The sequence below is a fragment of the Eumetopias jubatus genome, unplaced genomic scaffold (genome assembly GCF_037043125.1).
Source record: "Eumetopias jubatus isolate StellerSeaLion01/CBP00866 unplaced genomic scaffold, mEumJub1_p1.0 scaffold_15, whole genome shotgun sequence".
Lineage (NCBI taxonomy): Eukaryota > Metazoa > Chordata > Mammalia > Carnivora > Otariidae > Eumetopias > Eumetopias jubatus.
The window spans coordinates 39,290,199-39,315,271 of NW_028274821.1; the positions used below are offsets into that span (position 1 = coordinate 39,290,199).

Sequence of the window (25,073 nt, forward strand, 5' to 3'; positions counted from 1 at the left end):
AAGCAGGAGTTGAATCCAAAACTCAGGGCATCTCCTTTGGTTAGCAGTATTTAATTTCTGGTAGCACCCATTTTATTGCATTTTAGTGAAGATACTTCTAAAAATCAATGTAGCAGTCTGGTCAGTGTTCTAAAGAGAACAGCCACAACCTTTTGTACATCTTTTAATGCTTGTCATTGCATTATCTGTGAAGGGGGACCAGAAGTGTTGTGAAACGGGAAAATGATTCTGCCACCTCTGAGAAGTCTCACCCATCTCTGGGCTTCTGGTTTGGTAGAGGATTCCTAAGAGAATGAACATTGATTTCTCACGGTTGAAAATGTCCCCAGCTTCTCTAGCCCATAGAATTCCCCCCAAATGTGCATACTAGTCCAGGGCTTGAATGTCACATTTTTTACTCAACATCTATTTGTCGCCTGGGTCACTGAGTTCCTCACCTCCTCCTGGGCTTCTTCCTCAGTGGACACAATTACCACAGAAGCAGTTAGGTAGTGTGCTAACAAACTTTTAGTGGTAGTGCAAGCATGTGATATCCATTCCATCGAAGCAACAGCAACATAAGCTCAGAATATCATCTTGGCACCAGAGCCATGCACGCTACAATCAATCCCCAAGCTCCAATACTGTTTTCTTCAGACTCTGCTCTGAAAAAGAACACTGATCATACATCAATTCATAATGATCTCACTGTTTGCCAAATGTCCACGTCTTATGTAGTAACAATCAGGTACTTCAGCAAATGTATTTTGGGGATCATAATTTTCTCAGCTAGATGTATGCTCATTGAGGAAGAGGGGCAGTTCCTACTTTTGTTTTATGGTTTAGACATTGACTGGTATATGAAGAATTTTACCCATGAGATATATCCAACTATTTAGAAATTCTCTCACAGGACTTCTAATGAGTGGCATGACCATAGGTCAAAGAAAAAAGGATCAAGTGAAACACTTGAATCACTAATGAAATCTACATCTCAAAAATATGAATCTTCCATATGCAACATTAATAAATTTATATTTATAATTATTATGCTGGCTCTTTTGGAGTGGTAAAAGTACTTAATGGTTTGTCAGTGGAATAGAGACTACTAGCTATGTGTACTTCTTCTTTTTCCTTGGCATATAACTCATCTGCATTTTCCCTTGTAGTAGTGTGGACCACTGACTAATGACGAATGACTAGTTTCTAGCCAATGGAATTTTGCAGGAAATGATGAAAGCTCCTTTCAGGTCTTGCCCATTAAAAAAAAAATTCCCATATAATACTCCATATTCCTTTCCTTTTCACTATATTAATGCAAATCATGGTGATCTTTGAAGCCATTGTGTTAAAGATGAAAGACTCATAAATGGAAGGAATATAAGTTCTCTCTCTTCAAGGAGAACCACTGTGGTTAGAAACATCCATTTCACACATCACATGAGGAGGAAATTGATAAGCTACTGAGTGAAATTTGTCTATAACTGTTAAGTAGAGTTAGAAAAATATACTGCACAAGTTATCCTATTGAAAGCAGAGAAGGAAGAAATGTTACCAACCAGCTTCAGGCCTCACCCTCATCCACGAAGCCCGATCAGTGTACCACAGACATTACAGGACCTCGCATGTAAGGTATATCTCAGAAAAAGCCTCGGGCGCCTGGGTGGCTCAGTCAGTTAAGCAACTGCCTTCGGCTCAGGTCATGATCCTGGAGTCTAGGGATCGAGTTCCACATCGGGCTCCCTGCTCAGTGGGGAGTCTGCTTCTCCCTCTGACCCTCTTCCCTCTCGTGCTCTCATTCTTTCTCAAATGAGAAAGAATTTTATTTATTTCTCAAATAAATAAATAAAATCTTAAAAAAAAAGGAAAAGCCTCGATGTCCATTTTACATGCACATCAAATTAAACACAGAGACTAATTTCCAGAGCAGTCACTTCTGCAAATTATATATAAACATATACATACATACATATGTATACATATACATATGTGTATATACACATACATATTATACATTACATACTATATTTATTTACTTACTATTTATTTACCATATATGATATATAGCTATTATATAATAGACATCTATATATGTAACTATTATAAATAGTACATTATATGTATAAGTTAAAATTACAGCATACACATTAGATTTTTGAAGAAGTGAGCAAGAAAAATATGGTTTAATATTCATTATGTACACATTGACATCTCTTTCACTATGTGCCTTCTTAAATATTTTTTACTAGTAAAATTTATCACTATCCCTTTACTTTATATTATGAATATTGTAATAGAACTTAAAGCAAAAACAGTGTCAACATTATTGATATAGATTATACAAGCTTGATATTTTGCTCTTTTCTACATAATTTCAAAATATAGTTAAAAAGTAATAAATGAGCCAATATATGCACTCTGACTCACTCTCTCTACATATATATACATACATATATACACACATACACACACGTATATATGCACATTTAACTATTTTTATAAGCATTTGGAGTATAATGGCCACACTACCCATCATTTTCTAAGCATCAGCCCTGGTCCAGCTACTTGCATACAGTAGATGCTAAATAAGAGGAAGATGACTATGATGATGACCACAGAGATAAGTTTAGAAATGTCAAGATAAAAGAAACTTTATATTTTACCAATATTACAGTGCAGACATAATCTTTGGAAATAAGCACAATAATTTTAACTACAAACAAATGCACTACTTAACTCAAGTCCAACATAAGTATCTCTGATTATTTTGACTTTGATGCCTAACACACATGTTTTTAGAAATTTTTCTATGGGGAACTCTTACAATATCATTGGCTGAAACAAGAAGAATATAAACCATCAGCAAAAGAAATACTTTAAATGTTTTAAAATTAACTTAGCAAGAAAGGATTTCACCATAAGGAAATTGAATTATTGTTAACTGTCCTATGCCAGTATTTGCAATATTGTGTAAAGGTCTGAAAATTCAAATAAGAAACTAATGGCAGGTTTTATCAGAGACCATTTTATCTGAGACCTCAATTTCAAATATTCTGCCCTAAAATAGAAATGTTATGTTTGACTGAAACTCTGCTTAGTGACACAAAGACACAGGCCTAACATTCTTCCGCTTTGCTTTCACTGAATTTAAGCTTCTCCATGAGGTAAAAGCACATGACCAGCCTAACAGATGACTTGGAGTTGCCTTAATGCCTTTGGAATTCCAGCCATTAATCTAAGCTTGGTACAAGTAAGCACACAATTTAATAACATGTAATCCAATTGGACAATGAATATATTCAGAATCATTTGCCACAAATGATCACAAAAAATATTAATATTCATTAGCAATTGTTATGAGAAAATTAAGATGCTCCTAAAACTTTTTTCTCCTCAATTTAACCTCAATTCCTGGTCCTTATCATTTAGATTTCTGATAACTTATTTTATAATTGACATACATAAGACTTGAAAGGAAAAACAGGAAGCTCGGAATCAGTCCTTTCTCCTGAGATATGATTTTCACATCAGCCATGAGTGTAAGGCACACCCACCAGTGGTGATTCCTGACAAGTTTTTTTATGCTGGTAACATGTGGATTTCTGAACAGCCCAGTTCTTAAAAAATTACTGTATAAAATTTAATTTCCATTAAAGAAGTCTAAGCAATAATTTCTGTAGTGGGTCAAGGAGTATTGCACACATATTTTAACATTCATTTCTGAACTATGCTGTGAATAATTTTGCCAGATGATGGCATTTTAACCACTCCACAATGTTCAGTCAAAGAGGAAAGACATAAGTACATTTTTTCTTTTCACATTTTGCACCAGCTTCCCACATTAGAAAACACCAGTAAGCTAAGAAATGACGCCAGCATATGCAGTAAAACATACTTCTTGTCATCTACTTCCAGGTTTTCACAATTAATAGACACTGACATTTCAGATTTTTCTCTCTTCAGTGCCTGAAATTCTTGTTCCACAGGACTACTCGTAACATTGATTGGATATGTATTAATAATGAAGACACTGTAAAATGCATTCCAGTCTACTAAGATAGTTATGAATAAGGTATTAATTTCAGTATTTTTCATCTACTTTAAGATTTCTACCTTTGATTCATTTACTTATTAAACTAGTATTGATTGATTATCTGCATTCTGCTGGTTATTTTTATCTGAGTTTATTTGCCCCAACAATATATCTTTATTATATATAACTTATAGATGAAGGACAGAGACTCAGAGAAATGAAGGTACTTGTTTACTGAGGCAAAGTTGGTATATTTTATGTTTCAAAGTACAGCGCTTTTTCCATTCTCCAGCCTTCTTTTTTTAGAATGTGAGCAGTACTTGCAAAGCACAAACATTTAGTTTTGGAACAAAGCTAAGTTGACTTCAAAACCTAAAACCGCCACCTACACACTACATGATTTTTAAAGAATTCTTAATCTCCGAAAGTCTCTGTGTCTTCATCTGCAAAACAGGAGTAAAAGTAATATTTTAATAATATTTTTAAAAAATGATATATGCATGTGTAACATTTAATGTATAACATATAGTGTATATAACGTATAACATATAACGGTGTATGTAATACATTTAAGAAGTAATAGATGTGCATTAGTAGTAAGTGTTAAAGGGCAGCCTGGGTGGTCCAGTCTGTTAAACGTCTGCCTTCGACTCCAGGTCATGATACCAGGGTCCTGGAATTGAGCCCCACATTGTCCAGATTCCTGCTCAGCAGGAAACCTGCTTCTCCCTCTCCTCCTCACTTGTGCTCTCTCTCTCACTTTCTGTCTCTCTCTCTCTCTCTCAAATAAATAAATAAAATCTTAAAAAAATAGTAAGTAATAAAAATACTGGAGGTAGATTGTATCTACTCCTTTTAGTGGAAATATGGATTAATCACTAGGCTGGGAGTAAATAAATCAGATATTTAGTCCTTCTTCACTTTAAAAAAAAAAAAAACGGCTCTCTAAAGATCTCTCAGGTCAATATTGAAAAGGAAAGACAAAAACTTGCCTTCTGATGAGAGAGAAACAGTGAAAATTTACGAGGTAATAAAAATTACAGGCAGTGTTTGGTACTATGAAGGTTGTCTTAAAAAGGAAATGATGAATGATGGGGTTAGGATTTAGCAGGTGGGTTGTCAGGCAAGGCCTCTCTGAAGAAGTAACATTGAAACAGAGACCTGAATGAAGTGACACAGCGAGTCATACAAAGACCTAGGGCCATGGCAGAGGGTGTAATAAGCTTGCGATTGAATAAAGAAGTAACAGGGAAGATGTTAAGAGGTTGTCAGAGATAGAAGGGGCCAGATCATGTAGACTTCTGTAAGCATTTGCATTTTATTCTATGTGTGTTTGGAAGCCATTGAAGGGTTTTATTGAGAGCGGTGGTAATTGGGTATCAGCAATAAAAGTTCTCTCAGGCTGCTAAGTGGAGAATAAAATCTTGTGTGGAGAATAGACTCCTGTGTGGTTAAGCATGGAAGGTGAGGAGATAAATTAGTGGCCACAGGGCAGGAAAGAGCTAATGACGGCTTCAAGTTAGACTCTGTTAGTTCCACTAATGAATGCAGTTTGCATAAAACAAAAAAAAAAAAACAATGACTTCTGTGTGTTGGTTTTTTCCCAAAGCAACGGGATGAACAGTGATTCCATTTACTGAGATGGGAAAGATAGAGGAACACATTTTATAAATGTCTGATGAATCTCTTAGGCACCAAAGTGGATTTAGCGAGCAGGCAGTTAGATATCTAAGTCAGGACCTCTGGGGAGGGAGTGTTATTAGAGCTCCTAATTTGGGATTCACCAGCCCATAGATGGATTCCATGTGACATGATGAGATCACCCTTAGTAGTGATCTCCAGGGTGGGATTCTCACAATTTCCAAATGAGGTCCAGAAAGAAAAGATCAGAACGTCATTTTTATATTTTATTCTTGTATTTAATTAATACTACATGATTTGATACCAATGCCCTCACATTGTGCCTATCACGTATCACACTGCACTCAGGGTATCCTGAGGTAACTGTAGGAATTACATAACCAGAAGGTGTAAAGGGTAAAGCCTCATTTTTTTTCTTTCAACATAATGTGACACACTGTGATATACTTATATCTGCACACATGAATATATATGTGGATATATATGAATAGATTACCTAGTTTTTTAAAATAGCTTTTTAAAATAAACATTGTATTTTTGTATTAACTTTAGATATACAGAAAAGTTACACAGAGGGGCACCTGGGTGGCTCAGTCAGTTAAGCAAGTGCCTTCAGCTCAGGTCATGATCTCAGGGTCCTGGGATTGAGTCCCACAATGGGGCTCCCTGCTCCATAGAGAGCCTGCTTCTCCCTCTGACCCTCTCCCCTCTCATGCTGTTTCTCACTCTCTCAAATAAATAAATAAATAAATAAATCTTTAAAAAAAAGTTACACAGATAATAGAGTTTCCATATATCCATCATTCCGTTCTCCTAATGTTACCATACAAGGCCTCGGTTCCTTTGTCAAAAATAAGAAACCACCAATGGTACATTACTACCACCTTTATTTGAGAGAGAAAAATGATAATCTACTTTGATCCAGTAAAAAGTCAGACTAAAAAATCAAAATAACCAAAAGACTATCTAAATATCATTCTATATACCTTATTTTTCGTCCTTAAATATGCCGAGTGCATATGAAAACTTGAGATATTGACTAATGTTTGTATGAAGCCATTAAGATTCCCACAACATATTTAAAATTTAAAATTAGTGCCATTGGTTCAAGACTGCTTGCAGAGAAAGCAGGAAAGAAGAAGACAGTGGTCATCTCCTAAACAGCAGAAGTAGTAGTGACCCTCGATGTTCTGCCACAGAGATGGACCCTACCCCAATGGAGGGAAGGGAGCTGGAGTACCCGGTTGTCAACACCAGCAGGCACCATGGAAGGCAATGCCATGTGATTTGATGTAATTGTATCTGGTGACTTTTCTACTACAATTATTCTCCATAGAAATTATAAGAATGGTAGCATCTGTTTCAAGACCATGCCCAATCAAAAGCGACCGTCAGATACAAGTAGAGTCTAGCCCTTGTGTCACTAAGAAAATGTAACTAATCTCATTTCATCCTCTGAAGTTATAAATCAGAGGGGAAAAATCTAAATCTCTACAATGCAAACAAAAGCTCTCTAGTTTCTCTGACTTGTATTCCAAATTAGTGCCTCTGACCTTTTCTTAAAACCTTAAGCATCACAAGGAAATCAGTGGGAAGGGAATCATGTGCTAACCAAGTACTTAAAGGGCAGAAAAACTCACTGGAGTGAAAGGGGATTAGTAAAAGGTTTGGGAAGAGGACCAGCCCCTCCCAGTTCGGGTGAGCAGATTCAGGATTAGTTATCAAGCAGAAACCCACATGGAATTAACAGCTCTGACATCAGGGGAGAAGCAAATATAAAACACTCAGCTCTAAGAGGGGTTCATCAGAGAATCCCCTCCGGAGTGTAAGGTACTGGAGAGAAGCTCTATGGGGAGTGGGTGGACTCTCGCCAAAGCTCCATTAGGATGGGAGACTTCAAGTCGCGGAAATGAACTTGCTGAAGATCTGCTTCCAATTCTTCTTCCAGCTTCATGGTTAAATGTAATTAATGGCTGTGACCTGTTAATGAGTGCTTTTGATAAGAGACACCTATGATGAGTATTTTTTTTAATAAATAGAAATTTAAGATGAAGAAAGCTGAATGCTAGGACAGGGGATTTAATTACGTAGGTATTAAATATGTCAAGTTTTTAAAGGTAAATTACTATTTTTATGATTCGCTAGAAATGTCATTTTACAGATATGAAAAGCATTTTGAAGGGGGCTGGGAAGGGCTCATGCCTGTTTATAACAGCACAGAAGGAAAACTTAGATAATTTCATTGTGTTTTCTCCTTTTCAGCCTGGTTTTTATTTTATGTGCTTCAGTCTCTGCACAAAGGGCTGCAAACCAGAGATTTGTTCTTCACTCTTGCTTAGAGCAGAATGAAAGCTCATAAACTCCTCTCTCTAGGATGCATCTTCTTGCCCTTGCTTTTTTTTCATCAGACCTGGGCTCAATTCCCAAGAGAGTGTGCCACTGTTGAGGCCTTAAGAAATGGTGTGTGTTGCCCAGACCTGTCCCCCCTGTCTAGGCCCGGGACTGACCGCTGTGGTTCCTCATCGGGGCGGGGCAGGTGTGAGGCAGTGACTGCAGACTTCCGACCCCATAGCCCCCATTACCCCCACGACGGCAGAGATGATCGGGAGGCTTGGCCCACACGGTTCTTCAACAGAACATGCCTCTGCAATGGCAATTTCTCAGGACACAACTGTGGGACTTGCCGTCCTGGATGGAGAGGAGCTGCCTGTGACCAGAGGGTTCTCACAGGTAAGTGGGGATATGAGTGGAGACACAGTTAGTTCTTCCTGAGACTCAGTGCGTTTAAGAGAAAACTAAATCATTGGAACTGGAAGAATGCCTGGAAATCCTATAACTCAGTTCAGGAAGCTGAGTCCTAGAGAGGCTAATAAGTTTATACAGTTTAAAGAGTCAAGGCTCAGATCTGAGTAATGGGATTTTCTTCTGAAACACTTACTGGGCGATCACGCTATTCGAGGAACTGTGCTAGGTGTTTATGACTAGACCTTTCAGAAATATCTCAAGGTAGTTATGTTAATTGTCGTAAGTGAGGTTCAGAAAGGTCTAATCCATAGAGCTGGGACCTGGAAACCCTGGAATTCACCCCTGAGGTCAGTGAACCATGAGCTTCTTCCACTGCCCTTGCTAACCCACAATAGACCTGCCCACTGTTATGATCAAGTTAAGCCATTTGAGATGACAAGCCTCGCCTGTGCCCTATTAAATAATAATAAATAACAAAGCTCTAAAGAGTAAATCCAGCAATACTTGGTTATTTTCTATGTGCCAAACATTGGACCAAGGGTCTAACAAGACTTTTATTGAGTCTTTGTTATGAGCCAGGCTCTGATATAATTTTTATGTGTGTCCTTTTTAATCTTTACAACTATGTAAAGCAGATATTGTTTTTACACACACCTTACAGATGAAAAGCTGAGACAGAAAAATGTGTGCAGAGTCGTAGAATAAGTCTCTGGTCTTAACCACTCTGCCATGTTTCTGCAAGGTTTATGATTTTAAGAAGGTAGAAAGTTCCCAAAATATGCCCATGATGAGCAGAAATAAATACAAGATCACAAAATCATAAAGTCCACAGTCAGATTAAAGAAAGCTAACAGAAATCCTGGGGGGGGGGGGGTAAAAAAACAGGCCTAAAGAAGGCATTTTAGTAAGGGGTATTTTAAAAAGTATAACATGATTTAAGCATGCATGCAAATTATCATTAGTGGGTAAATGGGACATGGTGTTATGATTATGCTCACGAGGCCGATGTTTTCATGTTTGAATCTTCTTGAAGTCAGGAGAAACCTTCTGGACTTGAGTGCAGAAGAGAAGAACCACTTCGTCCAGGCCTTAGATATGGCAAAGCGCACAATTCACCCTGAGTTTGTCATTGCGACCAGGAGATCAGAAGAAATACTGGGGCCCGATGGCAACACACCACAATTTGAGAACATTTCCATTTATAACTACTTTGTTTGGACACACTATTACTCAGTCAAAAACACTTTCCTTGGGCCAGGCCAGGAAAGCTTTGGTGAAGTGGATTTCTCTCATGAAGGACCAGCTTTTCTCACGTGGCACAGGTACCACCTCCTGCAGTTGGAGAGAGACATGCAGGTATCCATGAAACATTTCAGTTTTCAGGTCCAGTTTGTAAGTCATCTTAATTCACTGGTTCTCAATGATCTAAACATGTGATTAATCTGCCTTTGACATTCTGTGAAGTTTCTGCCTGTACAGATTACTTACTCATTAATTAATCTTTATCTTTTGTGAAGGGAAAAGAAAATAACATCAACAATGAGGGAGCCAGTTGGGACATTTGTAGGTGTGATTTAAAGTGTTAGGCATATTCTACATATTCTGTAATTGAAAAAAATGATCTTCATATAGCTTGCAACAAAAGAATATCACTTGCTGTGTCTTCCTTCTTGAATGTAAACCAATTCCCCCTCCTCCTGGTTTGGATGAAACAAGTGTACATACACTTCTCAGGCTACCAAGTCCCAAATACATCCCCCATTAGACCATCTGATGATTCTAATATGGTACAGGGTTCAAATTATGAAAAAAAACCTTTTCCATTTATACTCTCATATTTTCATTGAATGCCATTTTGTTCCCATGCCCCCTGCCACTTCAAGGCTTGTGGAAGAAACCTAATAAAATATCTCATCAGTCAGATAGCATTTTTACTTAAAAAGCATCAACTTTTTTGGCATAAAGTGAACCTCAACCCAAACATAAGTATCTCCTGCTTATTTTTAAGCAGAGAGTCTCAAACCACATTAAAACATCCCGCTAACACAGATACTTTATTATTATAGTTTCTTTTGCCAATTGCTTTTTCTTGAGAAAAGTATTGGAATTTTCAAATGAAATTTTAAATTATTAAATCTCAACTAGGAAATCCATAAAGTGAACCTGTTTTCTAAGTGAAATGGATTCCTTCCCTCAAATTGAAATCTAAAAATTAATCTGAAAAATATCTGAGGGCAGAAAAGGTGCTTAGATTCATCTATTGATTTGCAGTATGCCTGTGTTCAGCATTATCACAAGAAAATAAATGGTTAGAAGAGAGAGAATTAATGCCCTAAAATACAGAATAAAATATTGGTATGAAAGCAGTCCAAACATATGCAGTTTGAGAGTGATTAAATTAATTCATCTGCTACTCTGAACTTCATATTTTATAGCTCTGATTACAAGTAAGACATTTAGTAGATCATGAGTAGATAAATCTGTCATTTGTAATCAACTCCAGATCTCTGTGCCTTCAAGTCATTTTCCCATGGGCACACCAAAACGAAAGGGCAGGTGGAAAGTATCTGAAAGCTTCGATTTTTCCTGTGTAAACTTCGACCTCTGTGACTTACATTTTTAAAACCCGACAGCACAAGGAATCCAACAAATTACAATCTAAATGTAATGCACAGTTGAAATGCCACATGAATATGCTCCAGCTCCCAAATGTCAGTTCTGAACCACAAACTGACTCTTAATGATCCCTTGGAAGCTGTCACTAATTTTTGTGAACCAGAACAATGGCTTCTAAACAAGGACTCTAAAGCCTTGGAGATCAATAACCAAGGATACCTTGGAAAGCTTTTGGTCCTCTAAAATACCCCGAGGACAAGGAGATGCTTCCTAGAAAGGGCTTAGAGTAAAAAAGCAGAAATGTACTAAATGCTTTGGAGGTGAGATAAAACAATGGCACGCTCTACACTCTAAACATAACTCCCCAAAGGCTTAAGGGAATGAGAACAAGTACAATAAATACATGTTTTAGGGAACTCGATAAAATAAGCATGTGATCTTGAGTCCAGTACTTTTAAAATTGTTGAGGTCAGCTCTGAAGGGAAACTTTGGTTCCTGGGCTAAAGAACAGTATGCACAAAGAAATATTTTGCTTCCGTTTAATATTTCCTGACGGTATTTGTTTTAAGCAGAAACCCAAGGCTTCACAGTTTAGATTCTGAAGCAGGGGTCTTTAAGTAAAACACCTTCAGTGCCCAGGCAGATAAGGTAAGTGTGAAAGAGACTGTGTAACCCGTGAAAAGTCAAATCCATATATCTGGTGCTTGGAAAACCTGGAATGTACCACTGAGGTCTGCCTCGCTCTAATCCGTAGGCTTCTTCGACCACCCTCGCTAACCCCCAAAACATTTTAAAGACCAGACTCCAACTGCCTAAAGTCATTTAAGTTAAATTTTAAAAGACAGACACAAAACAAAAAGTACTGCTCTACATAACATATTTAAAGCCTGGATCTGGCTGCAGACCCAGACTTGGTGATGCTTGAATTAAAGATATGAAAACAGAAGGAGGTACAGTGTCAAGGAGTGAAAGTTATTATTGACATTTTTTGGTATAACCAATAGAAATGTAATTACCTGCCTAAAAATGAAAGGGAAGACTTCCCCACCCCCTAAAAAAAAAAAATCTTATGCAGAAACTTCTCTATAATGAGTTGAGTTTCATTCTCTCTAATGCCTCAATGACTCCTTGTAGTATATGAGAAGCTTTGCTAAAAAAGGTATTTAATTCCTCTGGCTCCTCAGACACCACGGATATACTCACTGGTTCTAATTGCCCCAAGAGAGCTGATAGAAACAGACTGCTGGGGAGAAAACCAAGCGAAGAGGGAGAATTTTAAACAAAAGCAGAGAATGCTAATAAGTGTTTCTGTGATCTAGGAAATGTTGCAGGATCCTTCGTTCTCCCTTCCCTACTGGAATTTTGCGACTGGGAGGAACATCTGTGACATTTGCACCGATGACCTGATGGGATCCAGAAGCAACTTTGATCCCACTCTTATCAGCCTGAATTCAGTCTTTTCTCAATGGCGAGTGGTCTGTGAATCCTTGGAGGATTATGATACCCTGGGAACCCTTTGTAATAGTAAGTTCCAAATGACATCCAGGATTCAGAATTCCCTACTAGATAAAGAGGTTAAATGTGTCGCCTGAAGGCCCTTCATTCTACTAAGGACTTCAGAAGAAAATCTACTTTTACTTTAGAGAATCAATGTACAGATATATTCCTTGAACACTGGGGCTATTCAAGGCAATCTCTAAGGTTCGAGGGCAGACAGAAAGTGTCTATACATTTTTATATTGCTTCCCTTAAGCAATTTGGTTAGTGCATTGCTCACTCTCTTATTCTGTAAACATTCACTCTCTTATTTTGGAAATGTATGGTTATATAAAATTCATCCTTTTAGCACACTCAGCACTGCTTAGTAGTCATGTGTCTTGTGCTAGAATCTCATAGAAAATCATTTCCCTGGGAAATGTGAAATGTGCAGAAAGAGTTGAAGCGCCCAAAGAGTACAATTCTAGTCAGAGGGTCAAAACCAAAAGATGATGTGAACGATATCTTTAAGAAAAGGAAGATTCTGGGGTGCCTTGGTTGCTCAGTTGGTTAAGTGTCAGACTCTTGGTTTTGCCTCAGGTCATAGTCTCAGGGTCTTGGGATCAAGCCTGGCATCAGGCTGTGTGCTCAGAGGGGAGTTTGAGATTCTCTCTCTCTCTCTCTCTCTCTCTCTGCCCCTCCCCCTGGGTGCTCTCTCTCTCTCAAATAAATGAAATAAATAAATAAATCTTAAAAAAAAAAGAAAAGAAAAGGAAGATACTATACAGAAAATGTCTGCCTGCTAACTACAACTACTTTCCATCTCTTTCAAAGCGAACATGTAAAGAGAATGCTGTCCTAGCTAGCATCCTTTCTCCAGTGATTTAAATGCCACTTCTGCCTTAGGCCAAGTTTCTGTTATATGTGGATCTGTTCCTGAGTGTATCATTCTCTTACTTGGATCACATTATTAGTCTCTGTGGTACTAACACAAGGTCTTAATTATTAGAGTCTCCCTACCTCGTCTTATTTTTCTTTTTCAGGCATGCTCAGTTATTTTAAATTTGTTCTTCCATGTAAAAACTAGATTTTTGGAAATTTGTTTTATTAACATCTTCATAGTACATTTTACATATATTCTCTTAAGTTTAAAATATTAAATTCCTTTATAAATTTAAAAAAGGATATTCTTAAAAAAAGAATATTCTAAATAGAACAAAAAAATCAGTAGATTTTTTTCACCATTAGAAGATTGTTTACCTGTGTATAAGAATAACGGAAAAGAGAAGTGACAGTGTATTAATTTTTTTCTATAGAAGTTTAAAACTTAGAATAAATTTCTTATTTGTTTGGCATGCTGAATGAGTGATCCCCCCCTTGAAATAAAATTGAGAATCAATATATCTTTAGATACCAAAACATTAATCTCTCAGCAGGCTATTATATTTTGGCCTGGGATTTTTTTCCAGACATTTTCTGCTCATACAGATGATTGGATACCAAAGTATAGCACAGCTTAGGTGGATAATTGGAAAGAAGATACTGTTTCATCACAGTCTTTTGGTCAGTTAGTCTAAGTCTCATAACAGGACACAAAGTTTCATGAAAAATTAAGATTATATATTTTAAATGAAACAAATTTGAAGATTACTCCTTGTCTTAGTTCAAGATATAAATACCAAGCATTTTATTTATTAGGCCAGTGAAAGATAAAAGGAAACTAATAGTTGATTCAACACATACTATGTATCTGATACGGTACCAAATGCTTTAATATGATAGCTTATATAATTCTCCTAGAAAGGGGCACCTGGGTGTCTCTGTTGGTTAAGCCTCTGTCTTCTGCTCAGGTCATGGTTCCAGGGTCCTAGGATCTAACACTGTGTCTGGCTTCCTGCTCAACGGGGAGCCTGCTTCTCCCTCTGCCTTCTGCCCCGCTCCCCTGTTTGTGCTTGCACATTCTCTTTCTCTCCCTAATAAATTAATAAAATCTTAAAAAAAATAATTATCCTAGAGATTCTTTCCTTTCTCTACTGTCTTTGGATGAAATAATCCATTCCTATGGTTCCATTGATCATCTTTTACAGGACAGCCATGCATGAACATTTTTAGGGCAAATCTTCCTTGCATATCCCATGCCTGTATTATCATGGGCTTGTTGCACGATGTCTCTCCAATGTCGCATTAATGCACCAAACTTGGTAACTTTGAAAGAGTGAATTAGTGACACCTGAGCGTCTTCTAATCAGTAAGATATCATCACTGATTCATCACAAGAAAAATGTTGTTTCTACACAGTATTTCCTAAATCTACTTTCTCCTTCAGACACTCAGAACTTTTTATTCCTTCCTGCGTGAAAACTCCACAAGACTCCAATCCATACGATGTTTTTAGGCGCATTGGCAGAGGTTGTCCATGTGCAAACAAATCTAAATAGCCCTGGGTTAAATTAAACTGGTTTAAACTAGTTTCTTTACTATTGGAATTCTCCACTATGAAACTCCATGAGAGCAAATTAGAAATGTAGTGTTTTTGAAACCCATGTAATTTATAATTTTTTCTTGGAATTTATTGACACCTCCCGAACAATAATCCCTAAAACATAAACTTGAATTGATAGTTTACCCAGTGGTATCTGAAAATTCTCATAACAATGTATGCCTAAAAAATGTACATCTACTTTCCAAATCTCAATCTTGGCGTATGTTTTATTTTTATATTATATAAATAAATTTGCTATGCTAATTCATCAGGTACTAATCGTTATGTTAATTATAATAAACATTACAACAGAGTAAGCTTTATGAGTGAGATAAAATGAATACAAGTGGAGGTTGTAATATCACCTTTCTCACCCCAGTGGATTATTCTGCATATACTCTTAGGACACACACGCTTCTCTGGAGACCACTGGAATAGACAAATGCAAAATGCTCCTAACCAATCTCCTCTCCTTCCACCTACCTAAGACTTCTCTTCACTTCCTATTGAATTAAATATAACTTTCTCCTATTGCTCTTTAGCTTTTCATTGTTCTCACCATCCACTACTCTCTTACATCCCCCTCTACTCCAGGCAAGCCATTTCCCACACGGACCTCTTTTACAGCCAACACGATCTTTCCATACATCAGCATACAACAAATGATGATTTAGCATCTATTCTATGCCAGGCACTGTGCCAAGATTAAGGGATGTATTGGTGAGCAAGTACAGATAGAGTTCTTGCTCTGACAGAGCTTATCTTACATGTAGGAGAAAGCTTAGCACCTCTCGTTATTACCTCTGCCTAAAATGTTTGACTTGTAACATTTCTCCTATTTCACCTGAAAATTCTCCTCAGTCCTTCAGGGCTCTTTGCAAATCTCTCTTCTTTAATGGCGCCCTTCTGGGGTCATCTAAGAGGAAAGGACTGATATTCTCTCTCAGTCTCTCTTTGTCTCTTTGTCTCTCTCTCTCTCTGTCCCCCTTCTCTACCTTCCTGTCTGCCTCTTCCCCTTTCTTTCTCTCCTTCCCTCCCTCCCTTAAGGCACTTATCTTATTACCCCTAGTATCACAGCTCTTTGTTTGCCTGTTTTTCCTACTGCCTTTTAAAAAGTTTAATTATTTGCTCACATCAATTGCTGTAAAATATGAATCAATTGAAATATAGACCACCTCCCAAATAAATTTTAGATTGTTTTTCTTTATTTCTCTGAAGGCTTGAAACAAATAGCATTTGAGTACAAAATTTCACATATATGTGAAATATAGATTTCAGTGTGGAATTTAGTTTATGAGATTATTTTGGTAAAATTCAATTTTCCAAGGAATTTTGATGTTAATATATTCTAATTACAGAAGTATACATTGATTAAACAAATACCAGAACCTCTGTTTTGTGACCTTTTTTTCCTTCTGGTGATTTTATGTATCACAAATTTAACTCTGCTTGCATGATAACTTAAATTTTCTCACTGTAATGCCCCTAAGTATGTATTTTTTAAAACTTTCTCTTCTACCAAGGAGAACCTATCCTTCCATGTTCTTGCTATGTATAAAAATTAAAGAGCAAAGATAGGATCTCTAAATATTCTATAAATGTTTACATAGCCCATCCTTTTTCCAGGTACCGAGGGTGGGCCAATTAGGAGAAATCCAGCTGGAAATGTGGCTAGACCAATGGTGCAACGTCTTCCAGAACCACAGGATGTCGCTCAGTGCTTGGAAGTTGGTTTATTCGACACCCCTCCTTTTTATTCCAATTCTACAAACAGTTTCCGAAACACTGTGGAAGGTAAGTAAAAGAAATCAGTGCTTTGAATTCATCTGGTTATCACAATACACTGAACTGTTCACATTCAGATCTCTTTGAAAAAATCTTTGAAAGACACATTGATCCTGTGAATTTACATGAATGTTGCCTCCAATTACTATGCAGTCACAATTCTCTGCTCAAGAAAGAACTTGTTAAAGTGTCAGACCATGAAACTCTTTTTAATTATCATAGGAGAAGCCCTTGGAAATTATTCTTCAATCTCTTAAGTACCTAAAAAGTATTTAAACTCAAATCTGTTAGGTGGCTGATCAATAGGTGTATAACTATATCAAATTCTAATAGAGTCAAATAATATTGAAGACTTTGAGAGCTTATTAAAATTTTTTCTTAAAAAATAACAATAAAAAATTCTAAACAGTTAGCTGACAGCCAATAAAGCCTGGTTGGCGCATATATTTCATTTAAGTTTGTATCATCCTGTAACTTTTTTTAAAGGTCTATAAAAATTCAACTACCATATAATGATATTTAATTTGATTCTCCTTATTTAAGTCAAAGCACTTTAAAGCTGAGGAAACTAAAGACCAAAGAGCTAAAATGAATATCCCATGATACTCAGTAACAGAGCACAATTTCAAATCCAAATTTTCTAAGTCCAGTGTCTTTAATAAATTTTGATATCTCTAAATCATTATTGAAACATATTTAAAGTTTTAAAACAACAGAATCACATATAACGTATTATAAACCTCTTACTGTCAAAATTCACATTATATATAGCATTAAACATGTTAGACTCTTCCCCCTAAGGAAGAATGGGAATGGATCTCTCTGTGCCCATGATCTGAGATACTTGATATAGATATCTCATCATTATTTTCAATTCTCTCCCCTTTTATCATCAAAACTGCATGCCATTCTCTTCTATCTTTATGTTAATTTTAATAATTAAATATGAATGCACTGATTCGGAGATTATTCAATAAATAATCGCTCTATTTTGACTAAACTGGTGTATATAAACTAAGGCCATAAGCGCTAATTTCTAAAAGAATGTGTAGATTGCATCTTATTGAAGCCCAATGAAAAGACAAATTATTCTGATTTCCTGACAGAACGTATGAAAGGACCAGAGCCTACCAACATACCCTGTATGTTATAGGCAATCTTTAAACATTTTGTAAATAAAATAATGGAATAAATGTGTGAAACATGGCTAAATAAATGAGTGAGTGTAATTATACAAATGGGTTAATGTATTTTAAATTCTAATTTTATTTTATAATATGTAACCTTTCCCTGCTCTCCCACCCGTTTCTTAAAGCCAAACACGCGCACTTATAACTTCATCCCACATCATAGAACCTCCATTTTTATTTGTGATCTATCCTCACCTTCTGCGCAATATATATATGCATGATATATATAATATGTATAATATATATGAAAATATGTATGGAAAATACATATAATATATAATATGGGATATATAACATGAAAATATATATATAATACATGTAATACGGAATATGTACATATTATATGGGAATAGCATATATATATCATATAGAATATGGGAAATGTATTATATATAGAGAATACCTATAATTACCAGAAGTTATATAAATGTTTCAACCAATAGGCTCTCCAGATGTTTAAAACTAGTACAGACATGGTAAGAATGCTCTGAGAAATTGTGACTTATCCACAAAAATAAGATAATTTTCAAAAATAAATCTGCTGACAGTCAAAAGGAATAAGGTAGGAAACTAAAGTAACATCTGACAATGTAAGTTCTAGGACAATCAGAGGGATGTTCTCCCAATTGTGTCAGCAGTTTTTAGAAGGAGCTAGAGACTTCCATCGTCTTTATTTCCACTAGACCAATGTTTGCCTTGTCAAAAGAGTGCGTTCTATATATTTTGACTGGTATCCTTTGCAGGTCATTATTTTTAACCTAGAGGCTACATTTAGCATGTCAGGCCACTAGCTTAAAGCTAACCTAGCTTCGGGCATAGCAGGAAATGTCACCAACCATAGGTACAGAGAAGCAATGCTACTACGTTAAGGTAAAAATTGGCCTGACAAGCTTAGGAAAAATTGTTTCCCAATATAATCACTGCTGCTGATTGGAAAAGTAAGATGTTTGTGACGGTTTTTACTATTCTCATCCCTATTTTTATATCTAGGTTACAGCGATCCCACAGGAAAGTATGACCCTGCTATTCGAAGCCTTCACAATCTGGCTCATCTATTTCTGAATGGAACAGGGGGACAAACCCATTTATCTCCAAATGACCCTATTTTTGTCCTCCTACATACTTTCACTGATGCGGTCTTTGATGAATGGCTGAGAAGATATCATGCTGGTAAGATGTTTTCATATGATTTTTTGCAGGCTCAGCAAGAAGACTGCTTAGGTGCTATAGTTATCACTATAGACTAAGCACTTGACACATCTAAACTGCACTTCAGAATAAGGATAAAATAGCTATGATATCTAGCCATCTCCAAATATCCCAAACTACTTTGCAAATGCAGACAAAACATCCCTTACAATGTTTAGAAGAGGATATTTACTAGCATTCACTCGGACTAAGCACGTAATCTCTTCTCGATTTTAGTATGAAAAGATGACTATCATGCTGCCCCATTTTTTCTTCCCCATATCTTCCAATGAACATTGGCATTGTCTTTTTTTTTTTTTTTTGGAACATTCTCATTGTGAATAAAAAAATCATACTGAGCTCTTCTTCGATGCCTAAAAGACAAAAAATTATACTCACAATCCACAGTTTTGACTTTTATTACTTCTGGCCTCCTATAAATGGAAATTTTGTCCAACTTGAAAAGTTAATGTTGGTTTTTATCACAGCATAGAAAATCTCTTTCAACTTCATTTTAATGCCTTTTAAAAAAATATTATTTAAAAGGCCATTTTCGCTTCACTTCTATTCAGCCGAGAGGCTCACATTACTTTTCAAATAATGACAGTGCTTCTATTGGTTAAAACATTATACATTTTCATATTTCAAAACTGTTCTAAATTTTGCCTTCTGTGCCTTTACTTCATCACACACATAAACATAATGTTGGGGATTAACTATCTATTGATTTATCTATCCAATTCGACCAGTCTCTTATTTGTGTGTGTATGTGTGTGTGTGTGTTATGTGTGTGTGTGTACAGTAGAAACCTCTAATCCAACCTGATTATGAGAATTAACTAATGTGTTGATCAAAATCATATGTTCCATCAGAAAATCACTGAAGAAACAAAGAACTTACATGTAAATATTCATTCATCACCTGCTATGAATTCACTGATTGGAGTGCCACCTTATTTCATTCATATTTACATACATACCTACAACCATAATGAATTATCTACAATTTACAATGTCTATTTTTTAAGCAAGACAAGAAATTAACAACCCTTGAGATGCGATGAGTGCAGTATTATTCTAGATTTTCATAATGCCTACCTTATCTTTACAACCATAGTACTCACTCCTAATTCTTACCCAATATCTCAGGCATTCATCTTCAACAAATATTTCCTAAGCATTCATATATTTAATAGAACACAAAATCCCTCTTTTTCCACAATCATAATTATCATTTTACATATGTTTAGCTATATTACTTTTATGACAATAACAAGTAAACTGGAGTTCATAGGTTTAGGAATGAACAAAAACTTCCATTAAACATACACTTCTGGGAACGAGACAACAACGTACAAATTGTAGTTATGCAGCCATTCACAATGCCAGGGCTGTAAGTTTTTCTTACTTAGCACTTACTTAAGAAGTAAGAGGAAGTGGAGAATCTTGCTTACTCTGGCAAGTCTCTTAAGGGGAGCTTTCTTTCAACCATGAAAACAAGTATTCCTTTGCCTTACATATCTTGATTGAAAAGATTATTTCACATTCATAACAATCCATTAAAAGTCACTGATGAACCAGATAAACACCTTTCTTCTTATTTTCTTCCTGCTCCTTTTGTTTGTGCTATAAATAGCATAAGATCTCTCAGTTACCTGGAGAGTAGTGGAGGGAAAAGCACCATAAATGAATCTGACAAAATATGGCCATAAAATTATAGGACAAGCCAATGTAAACACTTACAAATTGCATGAACACTAAACACTAACAATTAACCACCTGCTTAAATATTCCATGTATCTGCAAATGTCCCTTGAAAAACAATGTCATAGAACAACTATGTTAGAGAAAAAAATAAAATGATTGGGAAGATTTCTAAAATTATCCTTATTGCAGAAGTCTCTGTTGAAAATGATTCTATGAGTGGAGGATGGAATTATTCTTCAAGGTTTTTATAGATAATGAGAACTCTTCAAAAATTATAGGGTTATAAAATTATTAGGGTCAGAATGGAATAAGAGTTACATTTTACAGCTGAAGGAAATTATGGTCATTCGCAGGGTAATGTCTGTTACAAAATCCTCTCATTAGACCTGAGGTAGAACAGTATAGAACATTCAAACTTTATTTAATATAATGTTAAATTTTATTCACTAACATTTTGTATCCATGTGCACATTTAATTCAAGTCTCTTTTTTTTAAGTGAGAATTATGTGAATTAAGTTTTAAATATAGTACTCCAGAAGTTCAGTTTTTTCAGAAGAAGCAGTTTATATATTTCCTAGGACCAATCACTACTATTTTGCCCTGAGAGAAATGAAGTAATTACACAGACACTCAAATCCTTTCACAAATATTATCTGATTCCATATCCTGGCTATTGTGAATAATGCTGCAATGAACACAGGTGCAGACATCTCTTTGAGATACTAATTTCATGTCTTTTACATATACCCCCAGAAGTGGCATTGCTGGATCATATGGTAGTTCTATTTTTAATTTTTCGAGGAACTTCCATTTCTGTTTCCATAGTAGCTGCACCAAGTCCCACCAATAGTGCACAACAGCTCCCATTTCTCCACACTCTTGCCAACACTTGTTATCTCTTTTCTTTTCGATAATCACCATCCTAAGACGTGTGATCTCTCATTATGGTTCTAATCTGCATTTTCTAATGATTAGTGATATTCAGTACTTTTTCACATACCTGCTGACCATTTGTAAATCATCATGTCACACACCTTAAATATAGACAATTTTTTATCAGGTGGACCTTAGTAAAGCTGGAAAATATAGTATGAACACCTACTGTTCCTTACGTAGTCTTCTAGGTACCAGAAATACAGTAGTATAAAAAACACACAAAAATATTTTCCCTCCTGGGACTCTCTTAGTTGTTAGTAGAAATGATAGTAAAAATATGTAAATAAATATATAGTATGTTAGATCAGGGAAGGTCTTTGTAGACAAAGAAAATCAGGAATGGGGTTAGGGGGTATGAGGTAAATGCATGGAGGAAGATCATCCCTAGATGAACAAAGGAGCCCACTGAGACTGGAGCAGAGTGGAAAGAAAATGATGGGAAATAAGGTCAGAAGGACAACAGGGGGAGATCCTGAGGGATGTTGGATGAAGCTCTGAGATGGAGAGCCACTGAAGGGTCTTGCATAGGAAAGTTTCATGACAATTCTACTGTTTTTGTTTGTTATTTTTATGATTATTCCTCCACTCATTTTAATGGGTATGACTTTATCACACAGCTGATGCTGAACTGAGTTGAGGCTGATCAAGTCAGGTTCTAGTAGAAAGGTGAAATGGAAAGTTAAAATTTTATCTGAATTATTAACTTTAATATCTAACTTTAATAAATAATTAACAATAATACCCCAAAATGTGAGTTCCTTGAGACCAGGCATTTTATCTGTTTTGTTCAGTGCCATCACCTCCATCGCTAGACCAGTATCTGGCATTGGTAAAAGCTCAACGGATTTGAATAGATAAATATTTAATTAGCATTAATACATAGTAAATTTAAAGTCACAAAAATATAAACACTACATACCATTTTTATGATCGATTTTTTTTTTCAGAGTAGATGCTAAAACACTCTTCTGTGCTTCCCAGGATCACAGTGACTGTTCAGATAATATATTTCTTGCAAACAGAAAAATCTAATACTCCATTAGCCTTCTCACATATTCCAGCTCTTCTAAATATATTCCCACTCATGTCCTGCCCAAGCCCGCTTCCAACTCTGGTTTTGAGATATCCCATCTGGTTTAGTTGTATCAACATAAATGCAGAACAACAATAGCATAAAAGAATAAGCTTTTGCCACAAAGAGCATATCAGTCCTTTTATCCCTGATGACATAAACTCACTAATAATATAAACACCTGTAACTTGCATTTAAGTAGAAAGAGGAGAGGTGGCAGGAAGTAAATAATATTCCAGGACCTTGATTTAAAATTGTGTTTTTTTCTAACAGAGTAAAATCTGGACATAAGTTAATATTTATATCTCTGAAGATAAACAGAAAAAGTGAAGAATACTAAACAGATATATTCACATTCAAGGACAAACTTCCATTAGATACAGTACCTCTCAAATTTAAATTTAAGATGAAGCTACAGCAAACTACAGGTCCATCTTTGGAAAAATAAGTTCAATGAGTTTTTTCAAATAAGTTTTGTAATTTAAAAATCAAACAATTAGTGATCATCATAGATGATAAAATACTAAAACTTCCCTGCTTTTAAACTTTTTTGATCTATTGAATGATATGCTAGTGCTGTATTCAAAGCATTTGAACTCTGTTTTATGCAATTCCCTGTTCTGCTGTAGCAAAACTATTTTTATGTCTTTATGCAGTGTAAAATATAAAAGAAGTTTTTATGTTATCCTAGAATATTTCAGGTCACCTTCAGAACATAATAATCTATTAATACTAACTTTATTATGTCTATTAACAAGATGTCTTTGGCATATTGTAGATGTATCCATGTTTCCACTGGAAAATGCCCCAATTGGGCACAACAGACAATACAACATGGTGCCATTCTGGCCCCCAGTTACCAACATAGAAATGTTTGTTACTGCTCCAGATAATTTGGGTTATACTTATGAAGTTCAATGGCCAAGTGAGTATTGAAAATGTACCTTTACTGTGGAAACTTCCCAAAGCAAATCTGTTGCCTTTTAAGGTAGTCACAGTATTCTGTGGCCTCTATTTTCCACTTAGATTTAGAAGATGTTATGTGGATTTTTATTTCAGGATAAAGAGATTGAATTTAATATTTGTTGAGAGCTTGCTCTGACCTGGAATTAAGTTGATTATATAGCACACTATCCCATTAATCCCTACCACTCTCTGAGGTAACAAGTGTAATCCTCACTTTACAAATAAGGTAGAAGGGGCTAGCCATGACTAGCTTAGAAAGGGTAATTGTCAAAGATCACATTTTTAGTAGGCAGGGAGAATGAACTTTGAGCTTAGGCCTATGTAATATGCCCCAATTTTTCTACTACATAATTGTGCCTCATTATCTTTATTATGAAAAAAAATGGAGTGAGATACTCCTCATTGCTTTTTCTGAGATTTTGAAACTGAAAAGTTTCTTATTTAATTTCCAGTCCCTTCTCAACAAAGGCAGTAGGGTGGAAGAGCACACAGCACATGGATTCTGAAAGACTTGTGCCCCAAACCAACTCTAGTGCCTACTAACCAAGTGACCCAAGTGGCTCAAACCCTACAGCACCATTTTCTTAAACTTTAGAATGGAATTAACAATAACTATCCCAATAGGATCCACTTATTATGAGAAATTGGGAAGTGCCTTCAAGATGACAGGTGCTATCATCAGCAATGTGACCAGTAAAAATTATATATGAAGAATTTGGTAAAATGCCTGCAACAGTGCCTAAGTTTAGGGTATCTGATTTTCAGTGGCCACTATTTTACTGTTTATTCTTTGTTTCCCTTTTATTTTTCCAATAGGTCGGAATTTTAGTATTTCTGAGATTGTTACCATAGCAGTAGTTGCTGCTTTATTACTGGTTGCAGTCATTTTTGGGGGTGCTTCTTGCCTGATTAGGGCCAGAAACAACATGGATGAAGCAAATCAGCCTCTTCTCACGGATCAATATCAACACTATGTTGAAGACTATGAAAAAATGGAGAATCCTAATCAGTCTATGGTCTAATGACAAATGACCAATTCTCTTATGAATTGTATCACAAAAACACCTGGTTGAAAAATAATAGGTTAAATTTCTTCCTTCATTTACTTTCCCTCTGTTACTTTCTTCCTTATGCGTGCACATTAGAATTAGAGCTCTAAGGATTGTTTTTCAGAACTAGGAAGAGTCAAAACCTTTTTTAATGGGTTCTGTGTTTCAACTCTATTTAAAATGGTAGGTTGTATGTTAACTAACCAAA

General features: G+C 35.9%; 1 protein-coding gene across 1 annotated transcript; it reads left to right on the forward strand.

Annotated features, from left to right (window-relative positions):
* The first annotated feature begins 7,947 nt into the window (after positions 1 to 7,947).
* On the forward strand, positions 7,948 to 24,838 carry TYRP1 (tyrosinase related protein 1). Its single transcript, XM_028107298.2, has 7 exons — positions 7,948 to 8,383; positions 9,432 to 9,754; positions 12,334 to 12,538; positions 16,599 to 16,766; positions 18,938 to 19,117; positions 23,629 to 23,775; positions 24,633 to 24,838. The coding sequence occupies exons 1-7, from the start codon at positions 7,999 to 8,001 to the stop codon at positions 24,836 to 24,838; spliced, it is 1,614 nt and encodes a 537-aa protein (XP_027963099.1). The 5' UTR covers positions 7,948 to 7,998.
* Positions 24,839 to 25,073: the final 235 nt, after the last annotated feature.